Here is a 21,139-nt window from a genome sequence, read left to right as displayed (position 1 = left end):
ATTTGAGGAGGAGGTGGTGGGAGTAGTTTAGAAGGGTTATGAGGAGATGCTTTATGTTGGAGGCACTGGAGGATGGGGGTGATTGTAGTATTTATTGGTTGTCAGTTATCTGGGTGATTTGTTAATTTGACTTCTGTGAGGGTACCCAGCACATACAAAGTAAGGGCACTTACTGGTGTGGTATTACAAATAAAATATTGTCTTCATTTTTAAATACATTAGTAAGCAATCAGGTAGTACTGGACTAACTGGCCCAAAAGATCGCTAACCCCTCTAGATCGTGTAACAGCATAAGAGAAATGTTGTGTATAATCTCCTATAGGTGTGATAGATGTGGGGTCACTTCCTGCGTGTTAAATGTACAGTTTCTCCAGCAGTCTTTGGCACTAGTTTAGATCTGTGAGGTAAGCTTCCTTGCCAAAAGGGGGAGACAGAGACAAAGTTGAGAATGTGGGTTGCTTGTTTGGCTGAGTATGGAGACAAAGCAGAGGAAAACGCATAGCCCCTCTCAAGTAAGGCCTTCATTTGAAAAGCAGATACCAGCTAAAATAATTGATCAACTGAAGGAGGTAAGGAAGAAAGAGACTTTCTTAGCTGACTCATGTCAACACAGTATGGGGAAGAGGTGGCAGCTAATAGGTTTAGACCCTATTTAGGGTGACCACATGTCCCAGTGTTCTGGGGATCTTCTGGTTTTGGGGGGCTGTCCTGGGCTTTCAGATGGGTTTGCTAAAACTGAGTCAATTCCTAGTTCTCATGTGGTCATAGAGCTTCTGCTGTTGCTGCACTGGGCTGAGCCATAGGTTATGCTGCTCTGAAACAGCTCAGCTGTGCTTCACTAGCCCCTGCTTCTCTGCAGAGCATAGATTTTGACCCCACTCTCTGCATGCTCTGGACTGGCTCCTCCATAGGCCACTGTCCAAGAGGGTTCCAGGAGTGTTGCAGACGTATTTGAACAGCCTGGTCCAGTCCCATGCTAAAGTAATTAGGTGAAAATGTCATTACTGATTCTTTGCGGAGATGTCAGAAGAGGTCATCTTTTCAGTTCTGAACTTTCCTTATGAAGTATTTCTGTGCAGTGAGGGGAAAATGGAAACCTGCAGCTGGAAAGACAAAGAAAGATCAATGTTACAAAAAAACCCCACACACACAAAAAACACCCTGTATATTTGCTAAACCCGCTGGCTGGTAGAGAAATCTGTCAGTACAGGCACTGCGTCACACTACTGTAAAATGCCCTATAGGGCCCCTTGCAAGCACCAGAATATGGCACATGCTGAGGCTGGGGCAGGAGATAAGAGGGGCTGTGCTGAGGTGGGGCCATAGCACAGCACTCTATGGGAGACTGTGGGCAGCTCTGGGTTGTGGAGCTATCCAAAGGCAGCCCAGGGAGGACTGCCATTACTTGAAGCAGCTGCCTGGGCTGCCTAGATTAAATGGAGGGTTGTTTCTGTGGTGTTCAGTGGTCAGTGCTTAAGGTGCTTGTAAGACATCTATATTCTGTGTCCAGTTCCAACTGACTGTTCATAACAATAGCTAGAACTTTACTGCACTCACCTAGACTCCCTTGTCTGACAAACTTAGCCCTTAAAGGCACAGTCCTCAATATCACAGTTTCAGTATGACATTATCTCGAAGGGCTGTATCTACATGTAGGACTTTCTCTAATCTCCCACCAATGTTATTGCACTGGTGCAGCTCTGAGCATAGTTAAATGACACGAAGGTAAAAATACCTACGGCCAGTCTACGCAAGTGCTGTCACCTTTTTCTATCATCAGTGGAGCTGTACCGAAGCTAAAGCAATAATCAGAAAATGTGAGAAATGCCTGTCTGACTATATTTACAGTATGCTCTGATTACAACAGTGTGATTTTACTTCTCTTCATTAACTTCAGTGAACTTTGGATCAGCCCCTGTATGCCTATGGGGACAAAAGGACATGCACTTCCATGGTTAGAGCACTCATACAGCCAGCTGTGCGTATTGTTTGGCTCACTAAAATGAGGTGAATTGGGGGCGGGGGGAAGTGTTGTTTTTCCTTGACACTGAAATATCAAGCTTTTTTTAAAAAAAAATCCTTAGCAGAGACAGGGCCAGACAAGGAAAATCCAAAGCCCATGGAAGTCAGTGAAAAGACTTCCATTGACTTCAGTGGACTTTGGATCAGGCCCATAGATGTTTCCCATTCAAATCTATAATGTAAAGTCTACTACACAATTATCATTTTCTCAGAAGTACATATAATAATTTTCTTCACATGCTAAAGAGATATTGATTTAAAGAAATTTAAAAATGTATGTACAGTATTTCTATTCCACTCTCTGCATTTCTTATACAGTCTTCATTTCTTTTTTCTTCCAAAAACTAAACATATAGGCATAATATATACAAATAAAAATAAGTGCTTTACTTTTCCTTAATTTGTAACTTCATTGAGAATAGAAATAAGGTCATCGTCAATAGGCTCTAAAACCCTGAGGTTTGCCAAAATACACTATACTTTTTAGAGGCAAACAGCATATATCAACCTTACTGTTGAGTCATAAAACCCATAAGTTTCTGTGAGCAGATGTTGGTTACAGTTTACACGAAGAGGGAGAATATAATTACCACTCCCACAGCAACCCATGGGTCACTTCCGGGCCAAGAACGCTCCCAAAAATCTGTTTCTAATTTTCCAGAAAACCTTTGAAATTTGGCACAGTTTTCAAAAGTACATGGAAAAAAAAGTTTTCCTGAGGTTTGGCCTCTGAATGTGAAAGCAGAGCCTGCTGTTTCAGACTCCTCTCACAGATCCACTGACCAACACCCAGCAGAAAGAATTTTCATTCTTTTAGAACACATCTGGAAAAATGAAGGTCAGTACGTGAACCAAATTCAATCTTTAAAAACTGCTGGATCTGTTGTTGTAACCTTTCTATTGTTGCACAAGGCCAGGCTCTAATCTGTAAGTATTTGCTTCACCGGAGAGAGGAAGAAAAGCAGTTCTAAATGTAGTACAGGAAGATTTATGCTTGTTGACTTGGATGGATGTCAGCAATAAACTAGAATACTCTTTCTTTTTGTGGTGGGGGTATTTAGTTTCAAACAAAGCCATAATATATCTACTGCAGAGGATACTGTAAACATAATTATTTGTTTTTATCCTACAGACCCGGCTAAAAATCGTATTTGGAGTGATCGTATGCCTTTTGCTTTCCTCACTTATTATGTGCATTATACTACTTCCAGGAAGAGGTAAGACAATTTATAGTGTAATGCACTGAAAAACACATCTTGGAGGTTGTTTTAAAATAAGTTTATACAAATTATTTAATTTTTTTTTAGCATTGTCCTGCCAGTGTTGCTATGGCTTTCTCAGCTTATAGGAATGTTTTACTGACAGTTTAAAGTTCCTAAAGAAATGAAGATGCCAGCATATGTTGATACAAGGAGCTCTTTCAAGTGAAAGGCACCTGCATTAACTTTACCATGCTTGACAAATAATGTGCTTTGACAGGGCTGCAAACATAGTTTTCATCCTACTCCTATTATCTGTTAGCATTTGTTTTTGGGGCAGTGACACTCTCATGATCTATCTGCTTTGGATTTGGGGAACTTGCATTAGGTTTCAGATGGTTGAATAACAATTGTAGACGATATTTTTATAATAAATTATTAGCTCAATGCACTGCTTTTATGAGGGGGGAGGAGGCTTGATTAGTTTGTGACTATTTACAAATGACTTAACATGTTTTGAATGAAATATTAGCCAGCAATGTGTTTCATTATTTGGCTAGCTCTGTGAGGTTTGCAGATGTCTTATGGACCTGTTCCTCCCTGAGCTAATTACTGTAGCTCCATATTAAAATAATGGTTTTTGGTATGAAGATTCGGACATGTGTGGTCTTAAATTCAGGACCTGAGTGACAGTGGCCTATTAGCATAGGCAGGTTTTCCAGGTGAGGTGTCTTATACGAGCTATCTAATGTATCTAAGTACTCGCATAGCCCCCACAGTAACTTAGGGCATGGCTACGCTTGCAGATGTAGAGTGCTGTGAGTTAAACCAGCCCTCAGAGAGCGCAGTAGGGAAAGCGCTGCAGTGTGTTCACACTGGAAGCTGGCAGCGCACTGGCGTGGCCATATTTACGGCACTTGTATTGGCATTAGGAGCGGTGCATTGTGGGCAGCTATCCCACAGAGAACCTCTTCCTATTCTGGCGCTGTGGCCCCTGTCAAAGTCAGATTCAGGACTCACATAATTTGTCAGACCACTCTGTTTATTAGCAAAGCGCCTTGCTAATGCACCCAGATGTGAGCCCTTCTCTGAGGTTCAAGATAACTTATTTATACAGCTAAGCCAAAGCCAATTTAACATAAGAGACAAAAGAAAGCAGAAACTGACAAATATACATACATATCTTATTTGCATACTAACGTTTACCAATCTCCTAGCTCAGTAGGAGCTCTAAGTTAATTAGTTTGAGGACCCCTTGTCTCACACTCCTTAATGTTTCTCTTCCTGACAACTGTATTTCAACAAACCCTTCAGGTAGCATTTCTTTAATGAATTATAATTTCAATATAATTCATTCTTAATTCATTCTACTTTCACACCCCACAGGATGGGAAACACCACTGCATGGTGGTGTCAAACCCAGGTGCAAGACCTGACCTCCTCTCCCTCCCATGTCACACTCCCCAGGGGCAGAACCCAAACCTTCCCCTATCATGTCACATCCCCCTTGCCCGCCAAAAGGTTTTAGTGGATTTTATGGCATTCTACTACAATAAAGTTGCCCATCCATGATATAGAGGTTGAATAATGATGATGATAAAGTCTCTCAGTGAGTTTAACAGATAAGCTACAGTTAGTTATTTTGGGTCTTGAGATGACACCAAAGACCAGTTTTGGACCTGCAGCCCCATCTACAAGTGCCACGGGTGAAGACTATTGTAGATGGATGTGCACTGCTTTTAGCTTTACACCTTGCACGTCTCTCCTTGACTGCAACAAGCTGCTGTGTCTTGAAATCTTTCAGTCCAAGGTGGCAGAGCTGTTGCCATTGGATCTTGTCGCAGGCTTTTGGGTTCTCACAACAAATGTTTTGGTGGCCTCAGAGTGCGGCAACCAACTCTTGCTGGTGGTCACTCTGGCAATTTTTCCTAAAATACTTAATTAACCTTAGGAAAAACAAATAAGTATGCACATATACATGTCCAAATCATTGTGATTTATTTATGTAGGAGTTTTTTTGAAGACTCAATGATAAAAATAATCTACAGTTGTCTGTTCTTTACTGGACCTAAATACAATGGAAACACAAATAAGGTGCTTTGCACGTTCTTGTTTATTTTGTTATTGTTATTTTCTTTTGATCTTTCGGTTGCTGGTTTTTTTTTAGACTTGTTGGCTAGTAAGTCTACTGCTGTGAAAAGTGACACTTGTATGTTAATATCACTTTTCACAGCCTCCCAGCTAGTTACTAAATCTGCTGTGAAAAGTGATATTAATAAACATACAAATATCACTTTTCACAGCAGACTTTCTCAGCCCCAGCAAGCCAGAGAACAAATTAAGCCCTGGATGGGGAGGCAGTGGGACCATGGGTGATAAGAGAATGGATGGGGGGCTGAGGGAGGCAGCAAAGGCTAAGGGCGATGGAGGGGTGGTGAGCCTGGGGCTAGAGCCCTCTGCTACACGGCCCGAGTCCAGAGCCTGCTGCTGCACAGCCTGGGGACAGAGTGTGAAGCCCTGCACCCAGGGACCTGGGACAGGGCCCGGGGAAGCACCCCAGGGGCCGGAGATGGAGCCTGAAGCCCCATGGCTGGAGCCTGCTGCCCGGCACCGCAGGGCTAAAACCCAACCTCACCAACCCCGGGAAGGTAGGGAACTCACTGGCTGTCTGCTTCTCTAATTTCTGTGTCTCCAGAGGGGGCAAGGTCTGACCCCTGCTGGTGGCCCTGGGAGAGGGGCTGCTGCTTTGCCCCCTCTCGCAATCACTACCCAGGAGGATGTGGCTGTGAGAAAAGACCCTGGTGTCCGCATTTGAGAAATACTTACGGGTGTTGAGGTCGACATTGCAAGATTGGAGGATGGCCTTGACAGTGTCTTTGAATGTTTTCTTGGTCTGCTCCCAAAGAGTTCCAGTCTGCAATTTTCTGTAAAAGATGGCCTTGGGTATTCTACTGTCAGACGTACTGACCACATGACAGAATCATCTCAGCTGCACTCTCACTATAAAAGCTTCAATACCTGTGATGTTACAGCACTGAAGGACCTTGGTGTTTGGAATCAAATCTTGCTATTTAATTCCTTTTATCCGCTGTAGATGTCGTAGGTGGAATTGATCCAAGCTGTTTATGTGGTGTTGCTAAGTAGTCCACATATCGCAGCCACAGAGGAGTGTGGTGATGATGATGGCACAATAAACATTAGTTTTTGTTTGCAGTCTCACCCAGCGTTCATTCCAGAGATGATGCTGAAGTCTTCTGAAGGCATTGGTGGCTGCACCAAAGCACTTTGTAATGTCGTCATCAATCTCATGAAACGACACTGCCTATGTAGCAAAGTTTGTCAACGAGCTTGTGTGGAACATCATTGATGGACACAACTGGCATAGTTGCAGTACTTCTCAGTTGAGGCTGGACCATGACTTTTGGCTTCTTTAGGCTGATTCTTAAGCCAAAAAGTTTTGCTGCATGCACAAAGCAGTTAAATAATAATAGGATTGAACCTTGTGAGACTCTACAGGTGAGGGCTCTGGAGATGGAGGAAAAGTTGCCATAGCAATCTACTGGGTTCAGTCAGATTGGAAGGATATGATAATTTCACAAAGTTCCCCTTCATCTCATCAGCTTCTTGGAGGTGAGAGGAATATTTGGTAAGGAGTATGAGATATCACAAAGAGGTCCAGCTTAATGGATCTGGATGTATTTACCTTGTCCATGGACAAGTGCTGGCTTGGCATCAGGCTCTCCCCAAAGCCTCACTGAGAGGAAATGGGAAATGCTAATACCAGGTCAAACTAGTGATTAATTCCAATATCTATCAACTACAGTGTCCTGCACATCAGTCTTCAGTACCAGATGCTTTAGAGGAAGATTCAAGAAATTCTGTTTAAGAACAATTATGGGTTAACTCATCCATATGTAAGTATTTCCTTAACCCCAAGCAGTTAGCCTTTGGTATTGGCCCATCAGCATAAGGGTTTATACTCCTTATGCTTTTTTTACCCTAGCTAATGGGACTGTGGATGTTATCTCTATCGAAATAAAGATCCAGTTTGTCTTTGAATCCTACTGAACTGTAGCTCAGTTTCCAGAGACAGAAGTGTGAGTTTTTTGTGGCTGAAAATCTTGCAAGTCAGACAAGAACAGGAAATATATGGTGAGTCAGAATTTTATGTTTCGCAACACTGCTTAACTGTGAGAAGTTGAAGTTCTTGAAAGAGGATTAACTCCATTGGAGGCTTACGTAGGAAGAAAGCTAAATTCCCTCTTCCAAAATAAACAAAAAGGTGTAATCTGTAAATACTAGATATATTATAAGAAGAATTTAATAACAACACTGTAGGGGAAAATGGCCATCAAGTTTGCTAATGTAGAACTAAGAAATTCACAATTTTTCTTTTGGAGAATTTAACATAAATATGTAGTTGCAGTTTACGTAATTTCCCTGTATTTCTAATTTTGATTACATGGCTATTCTAATACTTAAAACTTGTGAAAATATGAAATATTACATATTTATAATGAGAGCTATCTTTCCTGTTTTCTTTAGGAAATTAATACGTTGTGGCTTGAAAACTGCTAATTTTCACTCAGAAATGCTCACCCTCTTTATAAAACTTTATGTTTTGCTTAGAAAATGGGCCTGCTATGACTCCAGACCTCACCTTATCTCCTGATCTCTGGCCTTGACTCTTGCCTCCTGACTCTAGCCTGGTACTACCTCTGATCTCTAGTCTCTGACTCCAGCCTAACTCTAATCCTGATTCCTGCCTCCTGATTCCAGTCTGGTACTACCTCTGATCTCTGGTCTCTGACCCTGTCCTGACTTTGACCCCAAAACATGCTTACTGAACCCGGCTCTAGTAATTCCTCCGACCCCTGCTTACTGACTACCATCCCTGATGTGTGGACTCCAGCCCAGCTGTGGCTGATAGGTCAGACCGCCTACGCCCCTGTCCCTTACATTATGTCTGCACACCCACCCCCAAAAGTGCAAATGAATATGTAAACCGGGAAGGATACTATTCAATCATTATGCAGGCCTGATTGCCAATAGAGGAAAGTTCACAAACAGCAACTTAGGATACACTAGTAGGGTGCATGATGCCCTGGAGATCTGGAGATTCTGGAGATCTGGCGTTAGGGACTTTATTCCCTACCAATACTATGGATATTAAAGGGGTGTCTAGTGACCACCATTATTTTGGGAGATCCAGTCTATCTATAACGTACTGCCCTGGCTCATGAAACCCTCCCCTGGTATGGGAGCACCTGGCAGAAGAAGGTTAAATTACACACACAGCAGTTGATGGATGGTGGTAGAATGTACATTTGTTCCGCTGAAGGCAAGATGGTGCTGCCTACAAAGCCGTTTGGATCCCAGCGTGTATAATGCCATTAATGTTCTCCTGCAAAACATATGTGAGGATGGGGGGAGAGCTTTTGCCAGGAATGGGTTGATGTCTGTGCTGGTGTATAGGCCTGTATATGCAGCCAGAAAGTGACCTCTGAAAACTGATGCTGGAGCCAGGAGAACAAAGGTACTAAGGGTTGGTTTGTGCCCACATCCTTGATTGGGCGTGGGAAATGTGATTATGATAATAGAACATGTGCGCACAATACTAGTGCACTGTGTCAATTTACCTGTGAGAGAATCAAATTTATGTATTGTTAATCTGAAACTTTATTGAAAGCTTGGCTTTGAAGTTCCTGTCTCTGTAGCACTCAAACATCAAGGGATTGGACAGCAAAATAGAAGTAAAACACACAACTTACAGTTTGGAATACAAAAGAAATATGCAATGTAGTGGTCATATGTTATCACAGTTAGATGTGTGCATAGAGCAATGATTAAATGTGGTAATGTTCAGTTATTATGAGGATGGAAAATGTAGGGCGGGTGTCAAGATTATGTTGTAAGACAGAATGGCCAGCACAGCATACTATGTAGTACACCATTCTGCAGAACGTGACGTCACTAGGAGTGTTGTCTGTGCAAGGAATGCACGTTGGCACCTTCTTTATAAAGGCGAAGGAACTATAGAGAACTAAAATCAAGACAGTGTGTTTTAGAAGAGAAAGATTGTTTGAGGGTCAAGGACCTTTGATTTCTACTGCCAGCTCTGCTACTGATTTCCTATTTGTCTTTGGACAGTTTGCCACATCTCTTTACCCTATTTCTTTGTCTGTACAATGAGAATGAAAATAGCTACTTACCTAATTTGGAGGGGCGTTATAAGGGTTAGTCAATGTTTGTACAGTACTTTGAACATGTAAAGCACTCTAAATGCTAGTATATATTTTGCATGCCTATGAAACTAAAATAGTGATTAGATCAAAGTGAATTTATTTTAGGAAATTATGGGCCTGATCAGAGTTGTCCCAGCAACATAATCCAAAATGAGGATTCATAAGTGCTGGAACTAGGTGTGCAAGGGGTGTGGTTGCATCCCCTGGTTTGAAATGGTGTCCATCATATACAGGGTTCACAGTTTGGTTCAATGGCTCTCAGAACTCCCACTATACAAATTGTTCCTGCACCCCAGAAAGGATTAAAAACTCTCACAAAAGTTATGGAAGGCTTTGAAAGATGAGGAAGAAATGAAGACAGGTTCTCTCTTTGTGGAACATGATTTCAAGGACTAATTATTGGAATGATCTTTAGTTATACAAAGGAGTCAGAAAACTGCAAATAATTAAAGCTGCTGCCTTAATTAGAGCATTTAAATGTCTCTTCAGTTGCTTATGAACAAGCATTCAAAATGATAAGTAGTCAGCAAACTGGAAGTAAGAAACACTGGCATTCAATTTTCTTAAAGTGGGATGGTGGAAATTTAAGAAGAAATGGATACGTTTAGCAGTTGTGCTAAGTTAGCAGTTGTACCAAACTATGGGAGAATATACTGCGTGTGAGAGTGATGTGGTTAAAAGAGTATTTAAAGAATCTAGTCAGTTGATGTGAGAATTAAGACAAATGGAGGTCACCAGGTTGATCAGTGGTGCTGTCTGTATCCTTTGTAAGAATTCTATTCTAGATTCTATAACGACCTTTAAATAAATACAAAGACTAAGAATTTTGCCTGATAAAGGTATCAAATAGGACTGCGGGTTTTGGCCCTAAGAGTGCACAGTTATAGAAATAAATCTTATTATTGGGTTTCTAATAGCTTTAAAACCATAATTCACGTACAGAATTTAATCTGGAAAGTACATGGTAAGGCAAGACATTTTAAGTATCCATTCATTTGGTGTTGAGAGGTGGTGGTGAAGAAGCTGATTCTTGACAATTATTTAACATCATTTTAGTAAGAGTTTGTAATTTTCCCTTCTTTTTACTGAGAGCCTTAATCTATTAAAATATTATCCTGCTACTCACAAGGAGAATTAACTTCTTCATGAACGGATATGGATATTTTCTGAGTTTACTGCTAGCTCAGTGGGTTTTTGTTTTGTTTTGTTTTAGTTTTTGTATTTATATGTTTCTGCCTGTGGATTGTCATTTACTTTTATTTAGCTTCACAGCTTCCTTCTGCATTAGTGCAGGCAAAAACAGTGTCAACAGTCAATCTGACATATGTGTTCTACAGTAAGTAAGTTACTTAGCAGAAGAACCACGCATTGTCATTATAAAGTATACCATAAAAGTCAATGCAAAGCAACATTTCACAGGGAGTCAAAATGTGGCCTTAACAGAGAGAGGAAATAGAGGCAAAGTTGAAACTGCAGTGCAGTAAATCATCAGGACTGAATGGCATTCACCGCAGAAAAAAGAACAGGAGTACTTGTGGCACCTTAGAGACTAACAAATTTATTAGAGCATAAGCTTTCGTGGGCTACAGCCCACTTCATCGGATGCATAGAATGGAACATATAGTAAGATATATATATATATATACACATAATGATAAGTAATTAGCCTTTAACAGTTTGTATGGTAACTTCCAACTTATCTGTATGTATATATATATGTATCTCTTACCATATGTTCTAGTCTATGCATCCGATGAAGTGAGCTGTAGCTCACGAAAGCTTATGCTCTAATAAATTGGTTAGTCTCTAAGGTGCCACAAGTCCTCCTTTTCTTGTTGCGGATACAGACTAACATGGCTGCTACTCTGAAATCATTCACCTCAGAGTTCAGAAAGAAAGAACAGGATGAAGCAGCAGAGATACTCTCTAATAGCCCAATGCTGACCCCATTGAAGATAATGGCAAAAATCCCATCGATTTCAGTGGGAGTAGGATTAAGTCCAAGGAGCACCCAAAGAGTGGAAAGCTGCTTATACAGTGGTAACCTTCAAAATCAGAGCAGAAGGAGTACCTAGGATTTACACACAGATAAGCCCTGACCAGAAGATGACTGCCTTTATCAGACAGCATTTCTCGTGTCCTGCACATTGCAAGTGTTTTGTGTAATATTGCTGGAAGGATGCGTGTTAGCTTTTTCAAAAAAAAAATTTTTTTTTAAAAACCAACCACATCTTTTGTGCTTGGTTTTTAAACGAGTGTTTAAATAGTCAGTTCATACATCAATAACTAGTTTGCGAATTAAACCGTGTGGCCCTAGCAGAAGCAGCCAAGTTTGCATTGCAACAGGCTGTAATGAAGTATTAGAGAGGCTGACTCCCTTCCAAAATCATTACAAATTGTGATTTTCAGAAGCAAATAAACAAATTGTTGTTCATTTTACTACATCTGCTCTGGCTTGGCTGGCAATTTAAACTCAAATCTCTTGCCTTTCTTGTAAAAATATCTGTCGTAGAACTACCGGATCAGATGAAAAGCCCAGCAGCAGTCTGTCCCCTCAGCACTGATGACCTCCTCTGCACTCCCCACTCAATACAGACACACGTTCCAGCTCCTCTCCCATGAAATTATGCAGAGGATGTTAACTAGGTCCATTCCCCTATCATCTGTTTGGCAGCTTGTTTCTATTGCTCTTTCAGCCTCATCTTCTCCTCTGTCTCTGAGGTGACTTGGTTTTGTTTGCTCCCCTCCCATTATGCCTCTGAAGCTATCCTCCTCTCTGACTGGGAGCTCAATGGTTCTGTGACTGACGTCACTCAGCCCATCCCTGTTCTCCCCAGTCACCCTTGTCTGGCGGACAAGAAAGTTGACAGATAACCTAGGACTTCTGTTCAGTAGGATTTTCCCAGGCACCTGTCTGGGCACTGTGAAGGGGAGGGTGGAGAACACACATTTGAGCACTATTCAGAAGCCCATTTATGTAGTGTCGTATGCCTGGCCCACTGGGAGAATGGTGGTTTCTAAAATTCAGTTTACTAGATTTATGAAATCATTCTCCAGTTTTATTTCTAGTTCTGTATATGTGTGTGTTGCTTTCTTCTGGCTACATGAAGAAATAAGCATAGGTGATGATAATCTTTCAAGTCTTATATCCATCTTCTAACACTTGGTAAGAACATTGAAAAGCTTGTAAAGAGTGGAACTGCCTGGTTCAGGGGACTGGTCATGGGATACGGAACTTTTCACCTCTCAGTTGTTGGTTGAAATCTAGCTGTGCTGAGCAATGATTTAAAGTGGCTATTTGACTCTTTGGTGGCCCAGGTACAGGGGCTTATTTGAAATCATATGGGGGTTCCTGTAACCATTAAAACAGGCATCTTCATACCCTGCACAAGTTCAGGAAATCCATGCCCTCTTTAAAAACTGTTGACTGCCCCTGGTAATGGTGTGGGGTGGGGTTCTCCTGCCTTCACAGTGTCTGCAGCTACATAGGTCCATCTCTGTTTATGTGAAATGAATTCTCCTCGGTCTAGTTCCTAGCTTCTTATCCCTTGAGGCAGTTCCTCCAGAAGAAGGTTGAAGGATGCTGTCAGGGCAATGATGGAAAGCTTTCCCTGGTGCTGCCTCTGGTTTGCCTGATCTGGGAATTACTGGAACACTACATTCTTCAGGGCTTCTCACTACACTAAGTTTCTGGAATAGAGGAAAAGCTCAGCTAGCAACAATTTCTATTTTGTTTCTCAGTCTACACAGATGTTATTAATAACTCTTTCCTCTCTCTACCTTATTTCTAAAGTTCCCAACCCAGATGACAATCCTAGGGCTCTTACATTGGAGGATTATTTGAATGGAAAATTTCAGTACAAAACATTTTTTCCATACTGGATTTCAAGTAAGTGAAGATATCTTTTGTGGCTACGTATAATTTTTAATACGTACCTTCTGGCTGGTTTACACAGACTGAGGCCTGGTGTACACTAGAAAATTAGATCGGTTTAACTATGTCAGTGAGGGGTGTGAAAAATCCATACCCCTGTGAGGTGTAGTTAAGATGACCTAAGTGTCCGTGTAGGCAACTCTAGGTTGATGTAACAATTCTTCTGTCAGCCTAGCTACCACCTGTCAGGGAGGTGGATTACCTATGCCAAAAGGAGAAGTGCAACAGCATTGCAGCAGTGCCATTATAGCATTTTATATATAGACAAGCCTTCAGAAACATTTTTTTTTTTACTTGCTTCCATTAGATGCACTGAACATACACTGAACATTCACGTCTTAAAGAGTCTGTTTTATTTTATCTTTGGTTTCACTGAGCTTTTATACTTTCAGTAGATAATGACTGATAATCTTTACCTATGGGCCCAACACTGCCACCCTTAGTCACGTTGAGCACTCTTGTCTGCTCTCTTATGGTAGAAAATTGTATGCCCTTGACACCTGCAGAGTCCCTTTGAATGAGGCCTGTTTGTTCAGGTTTTGCATAGGAGTTAAGGATTTGGCTCTAAGTGAGTTCTTTAATATACAAAATAAATATATGAAGTTAAGTATTAAGCACCTGAGTTCAGTAGCACATGTATAATTAAGCCAGAATTTGGCCCAGATGATCCTTCTTCATATTGTGCAGTGCTAGTGTTATCTACAAAATCTGTATACAGCGGAGAATGGCCAGGTGAAATGCAAAGCCAGGATTTTGAATCTTCTTCCATTAGTGATTTTAAATTAGACATCCTATGTTATGGACCCTAAAATGGGTCAAATCCTGGCAAGTTTGGGCAGTCATAATTCAGAGCGGAAATTGGCTGTGAAGTAACTGCCATATCACTGGTTGTGCAGTGTAATTTCAGCACATATCTGAGTGTCCAAAGACTAGATCGTTGCATAATTGGGTGCTGTTATGGAATTAAAAAATAAGGCAAAACTTATTTTTATACTGATTTCAAAAGACATTTGTTCTTGAACTGCTCATCTGCCAAAGAGGGACTATACTCTGATAAACACTTTTATTTCACAATATCTTCTGTGTAAAGATATTGTGAAATAAATATTCCCTTCTCCCCTCTCCCCCCAACAGGTCATGAATATCTTCATCAGTTAGCAGAAGATAACGTTATTCTCTATGATGTTGAAACTGAGGACTCAACTACCATCTTGACTAATGATACGCTTGTATGTATCATTTCCATTTAAAAAATAAATAGAATGTTGTTGTTTTAAAAACTTCCATGTAAATACAAATAGATTTAAATATTCAGATATTTAGTGTATGTGTACTAGAATCTAATCAACTTCTCAATCTTTCAGAGAAAAGTTAACGCCTCAAACTATGCATTATCAGCTGATAAACAATTTATAGTTCTGGAAAGCGATTACACAAAGGTAATTCCTTTTTTTGATTACTTGGCTGAAACTTCTGCCTTTTAACATCTGATATTTTATAGGTTGTGGTAACATATTACTCAGCATGAGATCAAGAACCATTAATAATAGGCTAGAGAGGTGAATTAAATTAAACTACCATATAGCATGGGGTGGTGTGTAGGCCCAAGGGGAGCACTGAGAGGCATTATACCTCAGAGTTGATCATATTTTTTTCTGGCTTACTCATTTTTTGCAGCTTTGGAGATATTCTTATACAGCATCATACCACATTTATGATCTTCAATACAGGTAAAGCCTGATACCTGTTTCTCACATAACTATAGCCAAATACTCTAGATATGTGCTTGCTAGCATTTCCATTAGAAAGCTCTCTTCTGATATTAGTATTGCACTGTTCTGTTGTTGCTTCAGTCTCTCAAGTTGCCAGCTGTTTGCTTGATTAGCTGGTGCAAAATTCAGAAATTACCCTGAAAAAAATGTACTTTGGGAAAATCCCCCTATCTTTTCACCACTAGGCATCTTGGGTCTATCTGATCTGTGATTGCCTGAATCTCTGACTACTCAGAATTTTCTAGTCCCTCCTTCTGTCCTTTATCCGTCTTCTTTATTTGATTTTTCCTTCCACTCTGACTGCTCTTTTACATCCCTGGGAAGGTGCTGGCAGGGGGTTGAAGGCAAGAGGCTGCTGCAGCTTGGGTGCTGAGGAAAGCCATTGCACATGGCACTGCAGCTGCTCTCCTGAAGTACACAGGCACTGCTGATGCTTTGCTGGCTCCTCATAGGTGATGCCACATAATAGGTCCATGATTCACAAGTCACTAGAGCTGATTCTAATAGTAATGCAGAGTGTACAGTATAACAGGTGACTTAGTTTCCTGTGCCATACTTGGACACAGGTTAAGACTGGCATTTCAGGCTGTTGGACCAAGGGCTGCCTGACCTGTGCACACACAAAATTTGCTAGCATATGCAAGCCCTCATGCGTGAGTCACATTATTTTATGCCTAACTGCTTGGTTTGCACAGCAAATGCAAGTTTTCTGACACCAATTTTACATTGTTCACAAAACAAAAGCTGTTAAAATATTGTACTTTTGTGCTTTTTCTTTAATCTGCCTTTTATATGTATGTACATTATTACGATCTGTTTGCAGTGCAGGCAATAGCCATTTCAACTTCTTTCCTTTTTCTTTTTTTAGTAATTTTGTAACAGAACATCCGCTTCCACATAAAATTCAGTATATATCCTGGTCACCCGTTGGACACAAATTGGTCAGTAAAAATAATGAAGTGCTGAAATAATGTAACTTTTTGATGGAATAGAATAGATTTATTTGGTTATGTGGGTTTGCTTAAGCCCTATTTTCACAGGCCTTTAAATTGTGTTTATCAACCATACTTAGTAAAGATAACAGTTTAGCTAGTCAATATGGAAGGGGGAACACCGTTATAGAACAACCTGTTCTAGCCTAAAGCTTATGTTTTAACCGCTCATAAACAGTAAATAATACCTAACTTGCTATTGTCCCGTAATTTCTTTTATCAAGAACTTTGAGCACAGTTCATAGTTAAGACATTTTCTTAGTAAAACACTGAAGAGCAGTTGCACTCTCGCTGACCTCCAAATCTGACAATGGAAGAAGAGAGGTCAAACAGGCTACATGCTCCACCTGAGAATTTTGAGTGCTGGTCATTTAAAATGCAGTGCAATTGACATTTTACTTTTATGTTATTAAGTCAAATATTTGTAGTATCAAGAGACACAATTTTCTAAGAAATTCCTCTCATTTTGGTTTGATGCAGCCGTCCTGGCACACCCTAAACTCCCATTGAGTTTACTAACAGTTTGAGATGAACAAGGGCTATGGGATCAGGCTCCTTTTTTTGTAACAGAAATGGACAAATGGGTTCAGCTAAAATAAGAACCTTTGTTCAAATCTCAAACTGAATATGAACTGAGCCTTTTCTGAATTTCCAGTAAAGTTTGATCCCCTTTTAAAATTTATATTATAGACTCATGTTTTGTGCTGTACTTGCTGATCCCAGCTAGGATCAGAAATAGAAATGTCTGAAATCTCACAAGAAAGCCTGTTCACCTGAGATTTCTAGCTCAGTTGAAAGATACAAGAGTTTCAGAAAGTTTGAATGAGTTTCAAAGAGGACTGCAAGCTTTTCCAAACCTAACTGTATCTTGGAATCCTTTGAAGCTCATTTATGACGAATATTTCAGGATTTTTTTTTCATTCAATGTACTTTCCAATACAGCTAATGGGAGTTAGATACCTGCATCAACAGTTTAAATATAGCAGTTTTTTCATATTGTGAAAAATTCAGTGGAGTTACTGTGGATTTACACTGCTGTAACTGAGAGCAGAATTTGGCCTTCAAATTGTAATTTACTTCCATTAGATCAAATCCAAACCTAGTCCCACGGGAGGTACTAGGTTCTTGGGAAAATTTGCAAAGGCTTCAATTGTAATTTTACTTGACTAAGGATATCCGGATTTGGCCTATCTATTTTACTTTATTATCATTTCTAATGTATACACAATAGCATTGACTGTACAAAATTTGGTCAGACCTTTTTCTATAATTGTACATATTCCTAACAAATAAATTCTCATCTTTAGGCATATGTGTATCAGAATAATATCTATTTGAAACAATATCCTGAAGATCCAGCTATTAAAATAACTAGTAATGGAAAAGAGAATGTAATATTTAATGGAATTCCTGACTGGGTCTATGAAGGTAAGTTAATATTGAAAACTGCATTAAACAAGGCAGGGTTTGGTCAGAACTTAGATGGGAGAACACCAAGCAACATCTAAGTGCAGCAAGAAACGGTGTTGGTGATTTAGTATTTTGCAATCTTCTCTCTAAGTCACTAGTGAGCCTGTTTACGCATATGATGTGCCAATCACCTTAGTAATTAAGCACTGTCCATGAGCCACCCAGTGAAGGTCCCAGTTTCCAATGAGATGAGAAATCAAGGGCCTGTGATCATCCAAGATACCATGTCACATTTCATAATGTGATTTCATAAGAGTAGAGATGTTAGCCGCAGTGGCCTGACAAAATTTCAGCTCAGGAAACTATAGTCTCGGCCGTTAAATTTTGCCTATAGCTTCAGTTAGATACGTGACTTCTCACTTCCCCCCCTAAAATCTCTGGTGTTGTGCAAGTTGGTGCTGCATTTAGAGCCCAGAGTTTGCTACATTTCAGTTGGGAGTTTCTGCCAGATTAGGACATCTGTAATTTTCACTGCGGATCCACAGCGGACTTTCTTCCTTCCAGCAGGAGCTGTGCCAGCAGATGCCTCCCGAGACCATGGGCTGAATTTAGCCCTTTGTAAATATTCCTTTCATCCACTGTTGTCTGACGTGATCCTGTAGTGCCCTTTTGGGGTGGCAATGTTCAGTTGGGTGCAACTATCCAGTCCTTATCAGTGCAAGGAAGCTGGGGCCTTATTTTTGTGGCTCCATGCCAAGCCTTTTATTCCTCATTTTCACAATTCCTCCTCCTCCTCACACAAAAAATTATCCCTACTAGATAGGCTTATCTTCCCTTCCTTAGAACCATCCTTCCTTAGAACCCGATGCCCTTTGGAGCACTGGTTCCTGTTTGAACCAACCAGGAGGCTAGTACAGCAGAGTATGTGCAAAAGTTTTCCATTGAAAAACAACACCGCTACTTCATGTCTTGTGGTGACTTCAGACCAAGATCAAGATTCAGACTCAGTCTAGCAGGAAGTAGCTTGATTTGCTACCGCCAAGCAATTGGGCTGGCCTATTAATAAATATATTTGCCTGCGCTAATCTTTTGTAAAACAGTACCTCTCTTGAGCCTGGAGCACTTACATGGACCCAAAGATCGGTGGACTTGTTTTGAGATTATCTTTCAGCTTCTTGTTTCACGACATGCCAACGATGTTCTGATGTCTCACCATATCAGCACAACCTGCCCTGTGTTGTTCCTTATATGCAAACAAGTACAAGCAAAAGATGGGTTTCACTTCTTGTAACTAGAGAAGTGCAAAAGTAAGGTTGAACAGAAGAGTGCACTATTATTGCAAAATCCTATCAATATATAGGAGGGAGTTTTAGAGGGCTGGGAAGGTGCATTGTTTTTTGGGTCCCAGCAGTTTGTAAGAGATCCTACATTTTGGGAAATGATAACTAATAATTGCCTACTTTTTATTCTGTTGCAATAGAGCAAGGGGGCACCTAAAATTAAAGAGTAGTACATTTAGAATCCGTGAAAGGGCATGTATTTTTACACATCATATAATCAATCTATGGAGTTCACTGCTCCAGTAGGTCATGGAAATGCATACTGTAGCTTTATTTTGTAAAGGAGTGGGGAAAACGTTATGGCATTTAATATCTGTAGTTGTACAAGTGGTGATAATGATACTAGTAACCAGACGTATTACTTCAGGACATAAATCATTTACCTGTCCAGATCAAGAAGGAATATACTATCTTCCTCCCCCCTCAACCCCATGCATTGCATTGCACAAAAATCCAGGTTCATTATTAGTTTCTGCCTTCTTCTGGCTAATTCCAGTACCTGACCAGATAAACCAGTGGTCTGGTGCAGAATGAAAATCCTTTTTTGGTGTTTAGGAACAGAATGAATCCACTTTTAAAAATCAATGATACACCAATTTGTTAAGGTATTTTTCTGACAGGAAACATGAGCTTTTAATGTACTGCGCATAATTTATTTTTCCACAGAGCAGTGCTTTGAATAAAGGGAGGATATTTTCCAATCAGTTTCCACCTGATTCCCATGCTCACTACCCCTTCCTTCTCTCCTGATCACACCCAGAATTCTTTGCTCCTTCAGTAATGGTGACTGCCTTTATGCTGCTTCCAACGGTTGGGACAGCCTCATAATTACTATTCACTAGGTCCCATCCTTCATTTTCTTCAAAGTCCACTTCTAAAAGAAGTTCATGAAGCATTCCAGCTATAATGAACATTATTGTGCACTGGATGATGTTAACCCTTCTTTATGAACCATAGCACTGGATCCGAATGATCTGAACCATATGATCTGAACCATAGCACTGGATCTGAATACGCTGACTATTGGGAGTTTAAACGTTGTGGCTTGGGCACATTTTTATAATGTATAAACAAAATTCTGGATCAAAACTCACTTAAATTTGGGGGGAAATTGGATCTGGATCTGAACTTTGCAGATGAGACTCATGTCTCTTTTATACTTATTTAATGGCAATGAAACTCAGGGAGAGTTTTGACTTCAATGTGAGCAGGATTTGGCTCTTAGGCTTCAATCCAGCAAGACACTTAACCATATACATAACTTTAAGCATATGAATAGCTGACTTAAATGGGTCTCTTTGCATTGTAACCTTTTGTAACTTTTATGTTGAAAAGTTCCCAATGAATATTAAGTTGTTAAAGATAAGGGTGCAATAAAACATAATTTAGTTTTCAGGTTCGCACCTCCAGGTTGGTTACAAAAAATGTATTTAATAGACAACCACTAAATAACAGTTTAAATGATAAAAACTAAATGTTATTAAAAAAATGATTAGTTACGCAAACTGGCATGCAATTATCACTTGAACACTACTACAATTATACTTACACGCAATAGTGTATTAATGAGTGATCATCAGTCCACTGAAAACAGAGTGGAGTACAGCCTTGTCATCCTGGAACCTAACAGTACCCGTTTGATGTTAATTGGAGCTCTGCCCAGTAGTAACAAAACTACTCTTATAATACTAATTAACATTAAACCTACCCATTACCCCCTTCACATTTCTGCCAGCTTCTTATTGGTTCTTTACATTACACATGATTTAAATTAACATCTGCACCAATGTCTTTCCCCTACTATCAATATAGATAGCATTTTAATAAAACATTCACAATTCTTAAAAACACTCAGTAAAGTCTGTGCTAAAACCAGTTATAACTGAAACATAGCCACAATATAGCCTTGGGTCATGTCCTTTCTAACTTCAATTTTCACATTTTATTGTCTCCAACTTACCTCTACCTTTTCTCACTCTAGTCATCTCAATTTTCCCTACTCCTCTATGCTTAGGCTAACTTAAACCAAAACCAAATTTCTACTTAACATAGACTACAGCATGAATAAAGTTATTAATCATAGAATATCAGGGTTCTCAGGAGGTCATCTAGTCCAACCCCCTGCTCAAAGCAGGACCAATCCCCAATTTTTGCCCCAAATCCCTAAATGGCCCCCTCAAGGATTTAATGTTCTTAAATGCTTTGCAGAGTCAAGATCTTTCTTA

The 21,139-nt window shown here is 40.1% G+C and overlaps 1 protein-coding gene across 1 annotated transcript in view; it reads left to right on the top strand.

Annotated features, from left to right (window-relative positions):
* The first annotated feature begins 2,804 nt into the window (after window positions 1–2,804).
* The window catches only part of LOC141995581 (prolyl endopeptidase FAP-like), a 53,739-nt gene continuing 35,404 nt past the window's right edge, over window positions 2,805–21,139 (top strand). The window contains exons 1-8 of the mRNA XM_074966829.1: window positions 2,805–2,860; window positions 3,155–3,239; window positions 13,260–13,355; window positions 14,535–14,629; window positions 14,765–14,839; window positions 15,078–15,130; window positions 16,041–16,113; window positions 17,472–17,592. Coding sequence (XP_074822930.1) covers window positions 2,855–2,860; window positions 3,155–3,239; window positions 13,260–13,355; window positions 14,535–14,629; window positions 14,765–14,839; window positions 15,078–15,130; window positions 16,041–16,113; window positions 17,472–17,592 — 604 coding nt within the window. The 5' untranslated portion in view covers window positions 2,805–2,854. The remainder of the gene's footprint in view (window positions 2,861–3,154; window positions 3,240–13,259; window positions 13,356–14,534; window positions 14,630–14,764; window positions 14,840–15,077; window positions 15,131–16,040; window positions 16,114–17,471; window positions 17,593–21,139) is intronic.

Source organism: Natator depressus, chromosome 11 (assembly GCF_965152275.1).
Source record: "Natator depressus isolate rNatDep1 chromosome 11, rNatDep2.hap1, whole genome shotgun sequence".
Lineage (NCBI taxonomy): Eukaryota > Metazoa > Chordata > Testudines > Cheloniidae > Natator > Natator depressus.
Note: the sequence above shows the minus strand (reverse complement) of the source record. Positions and strands in the feature narration are given on the sequence as shown.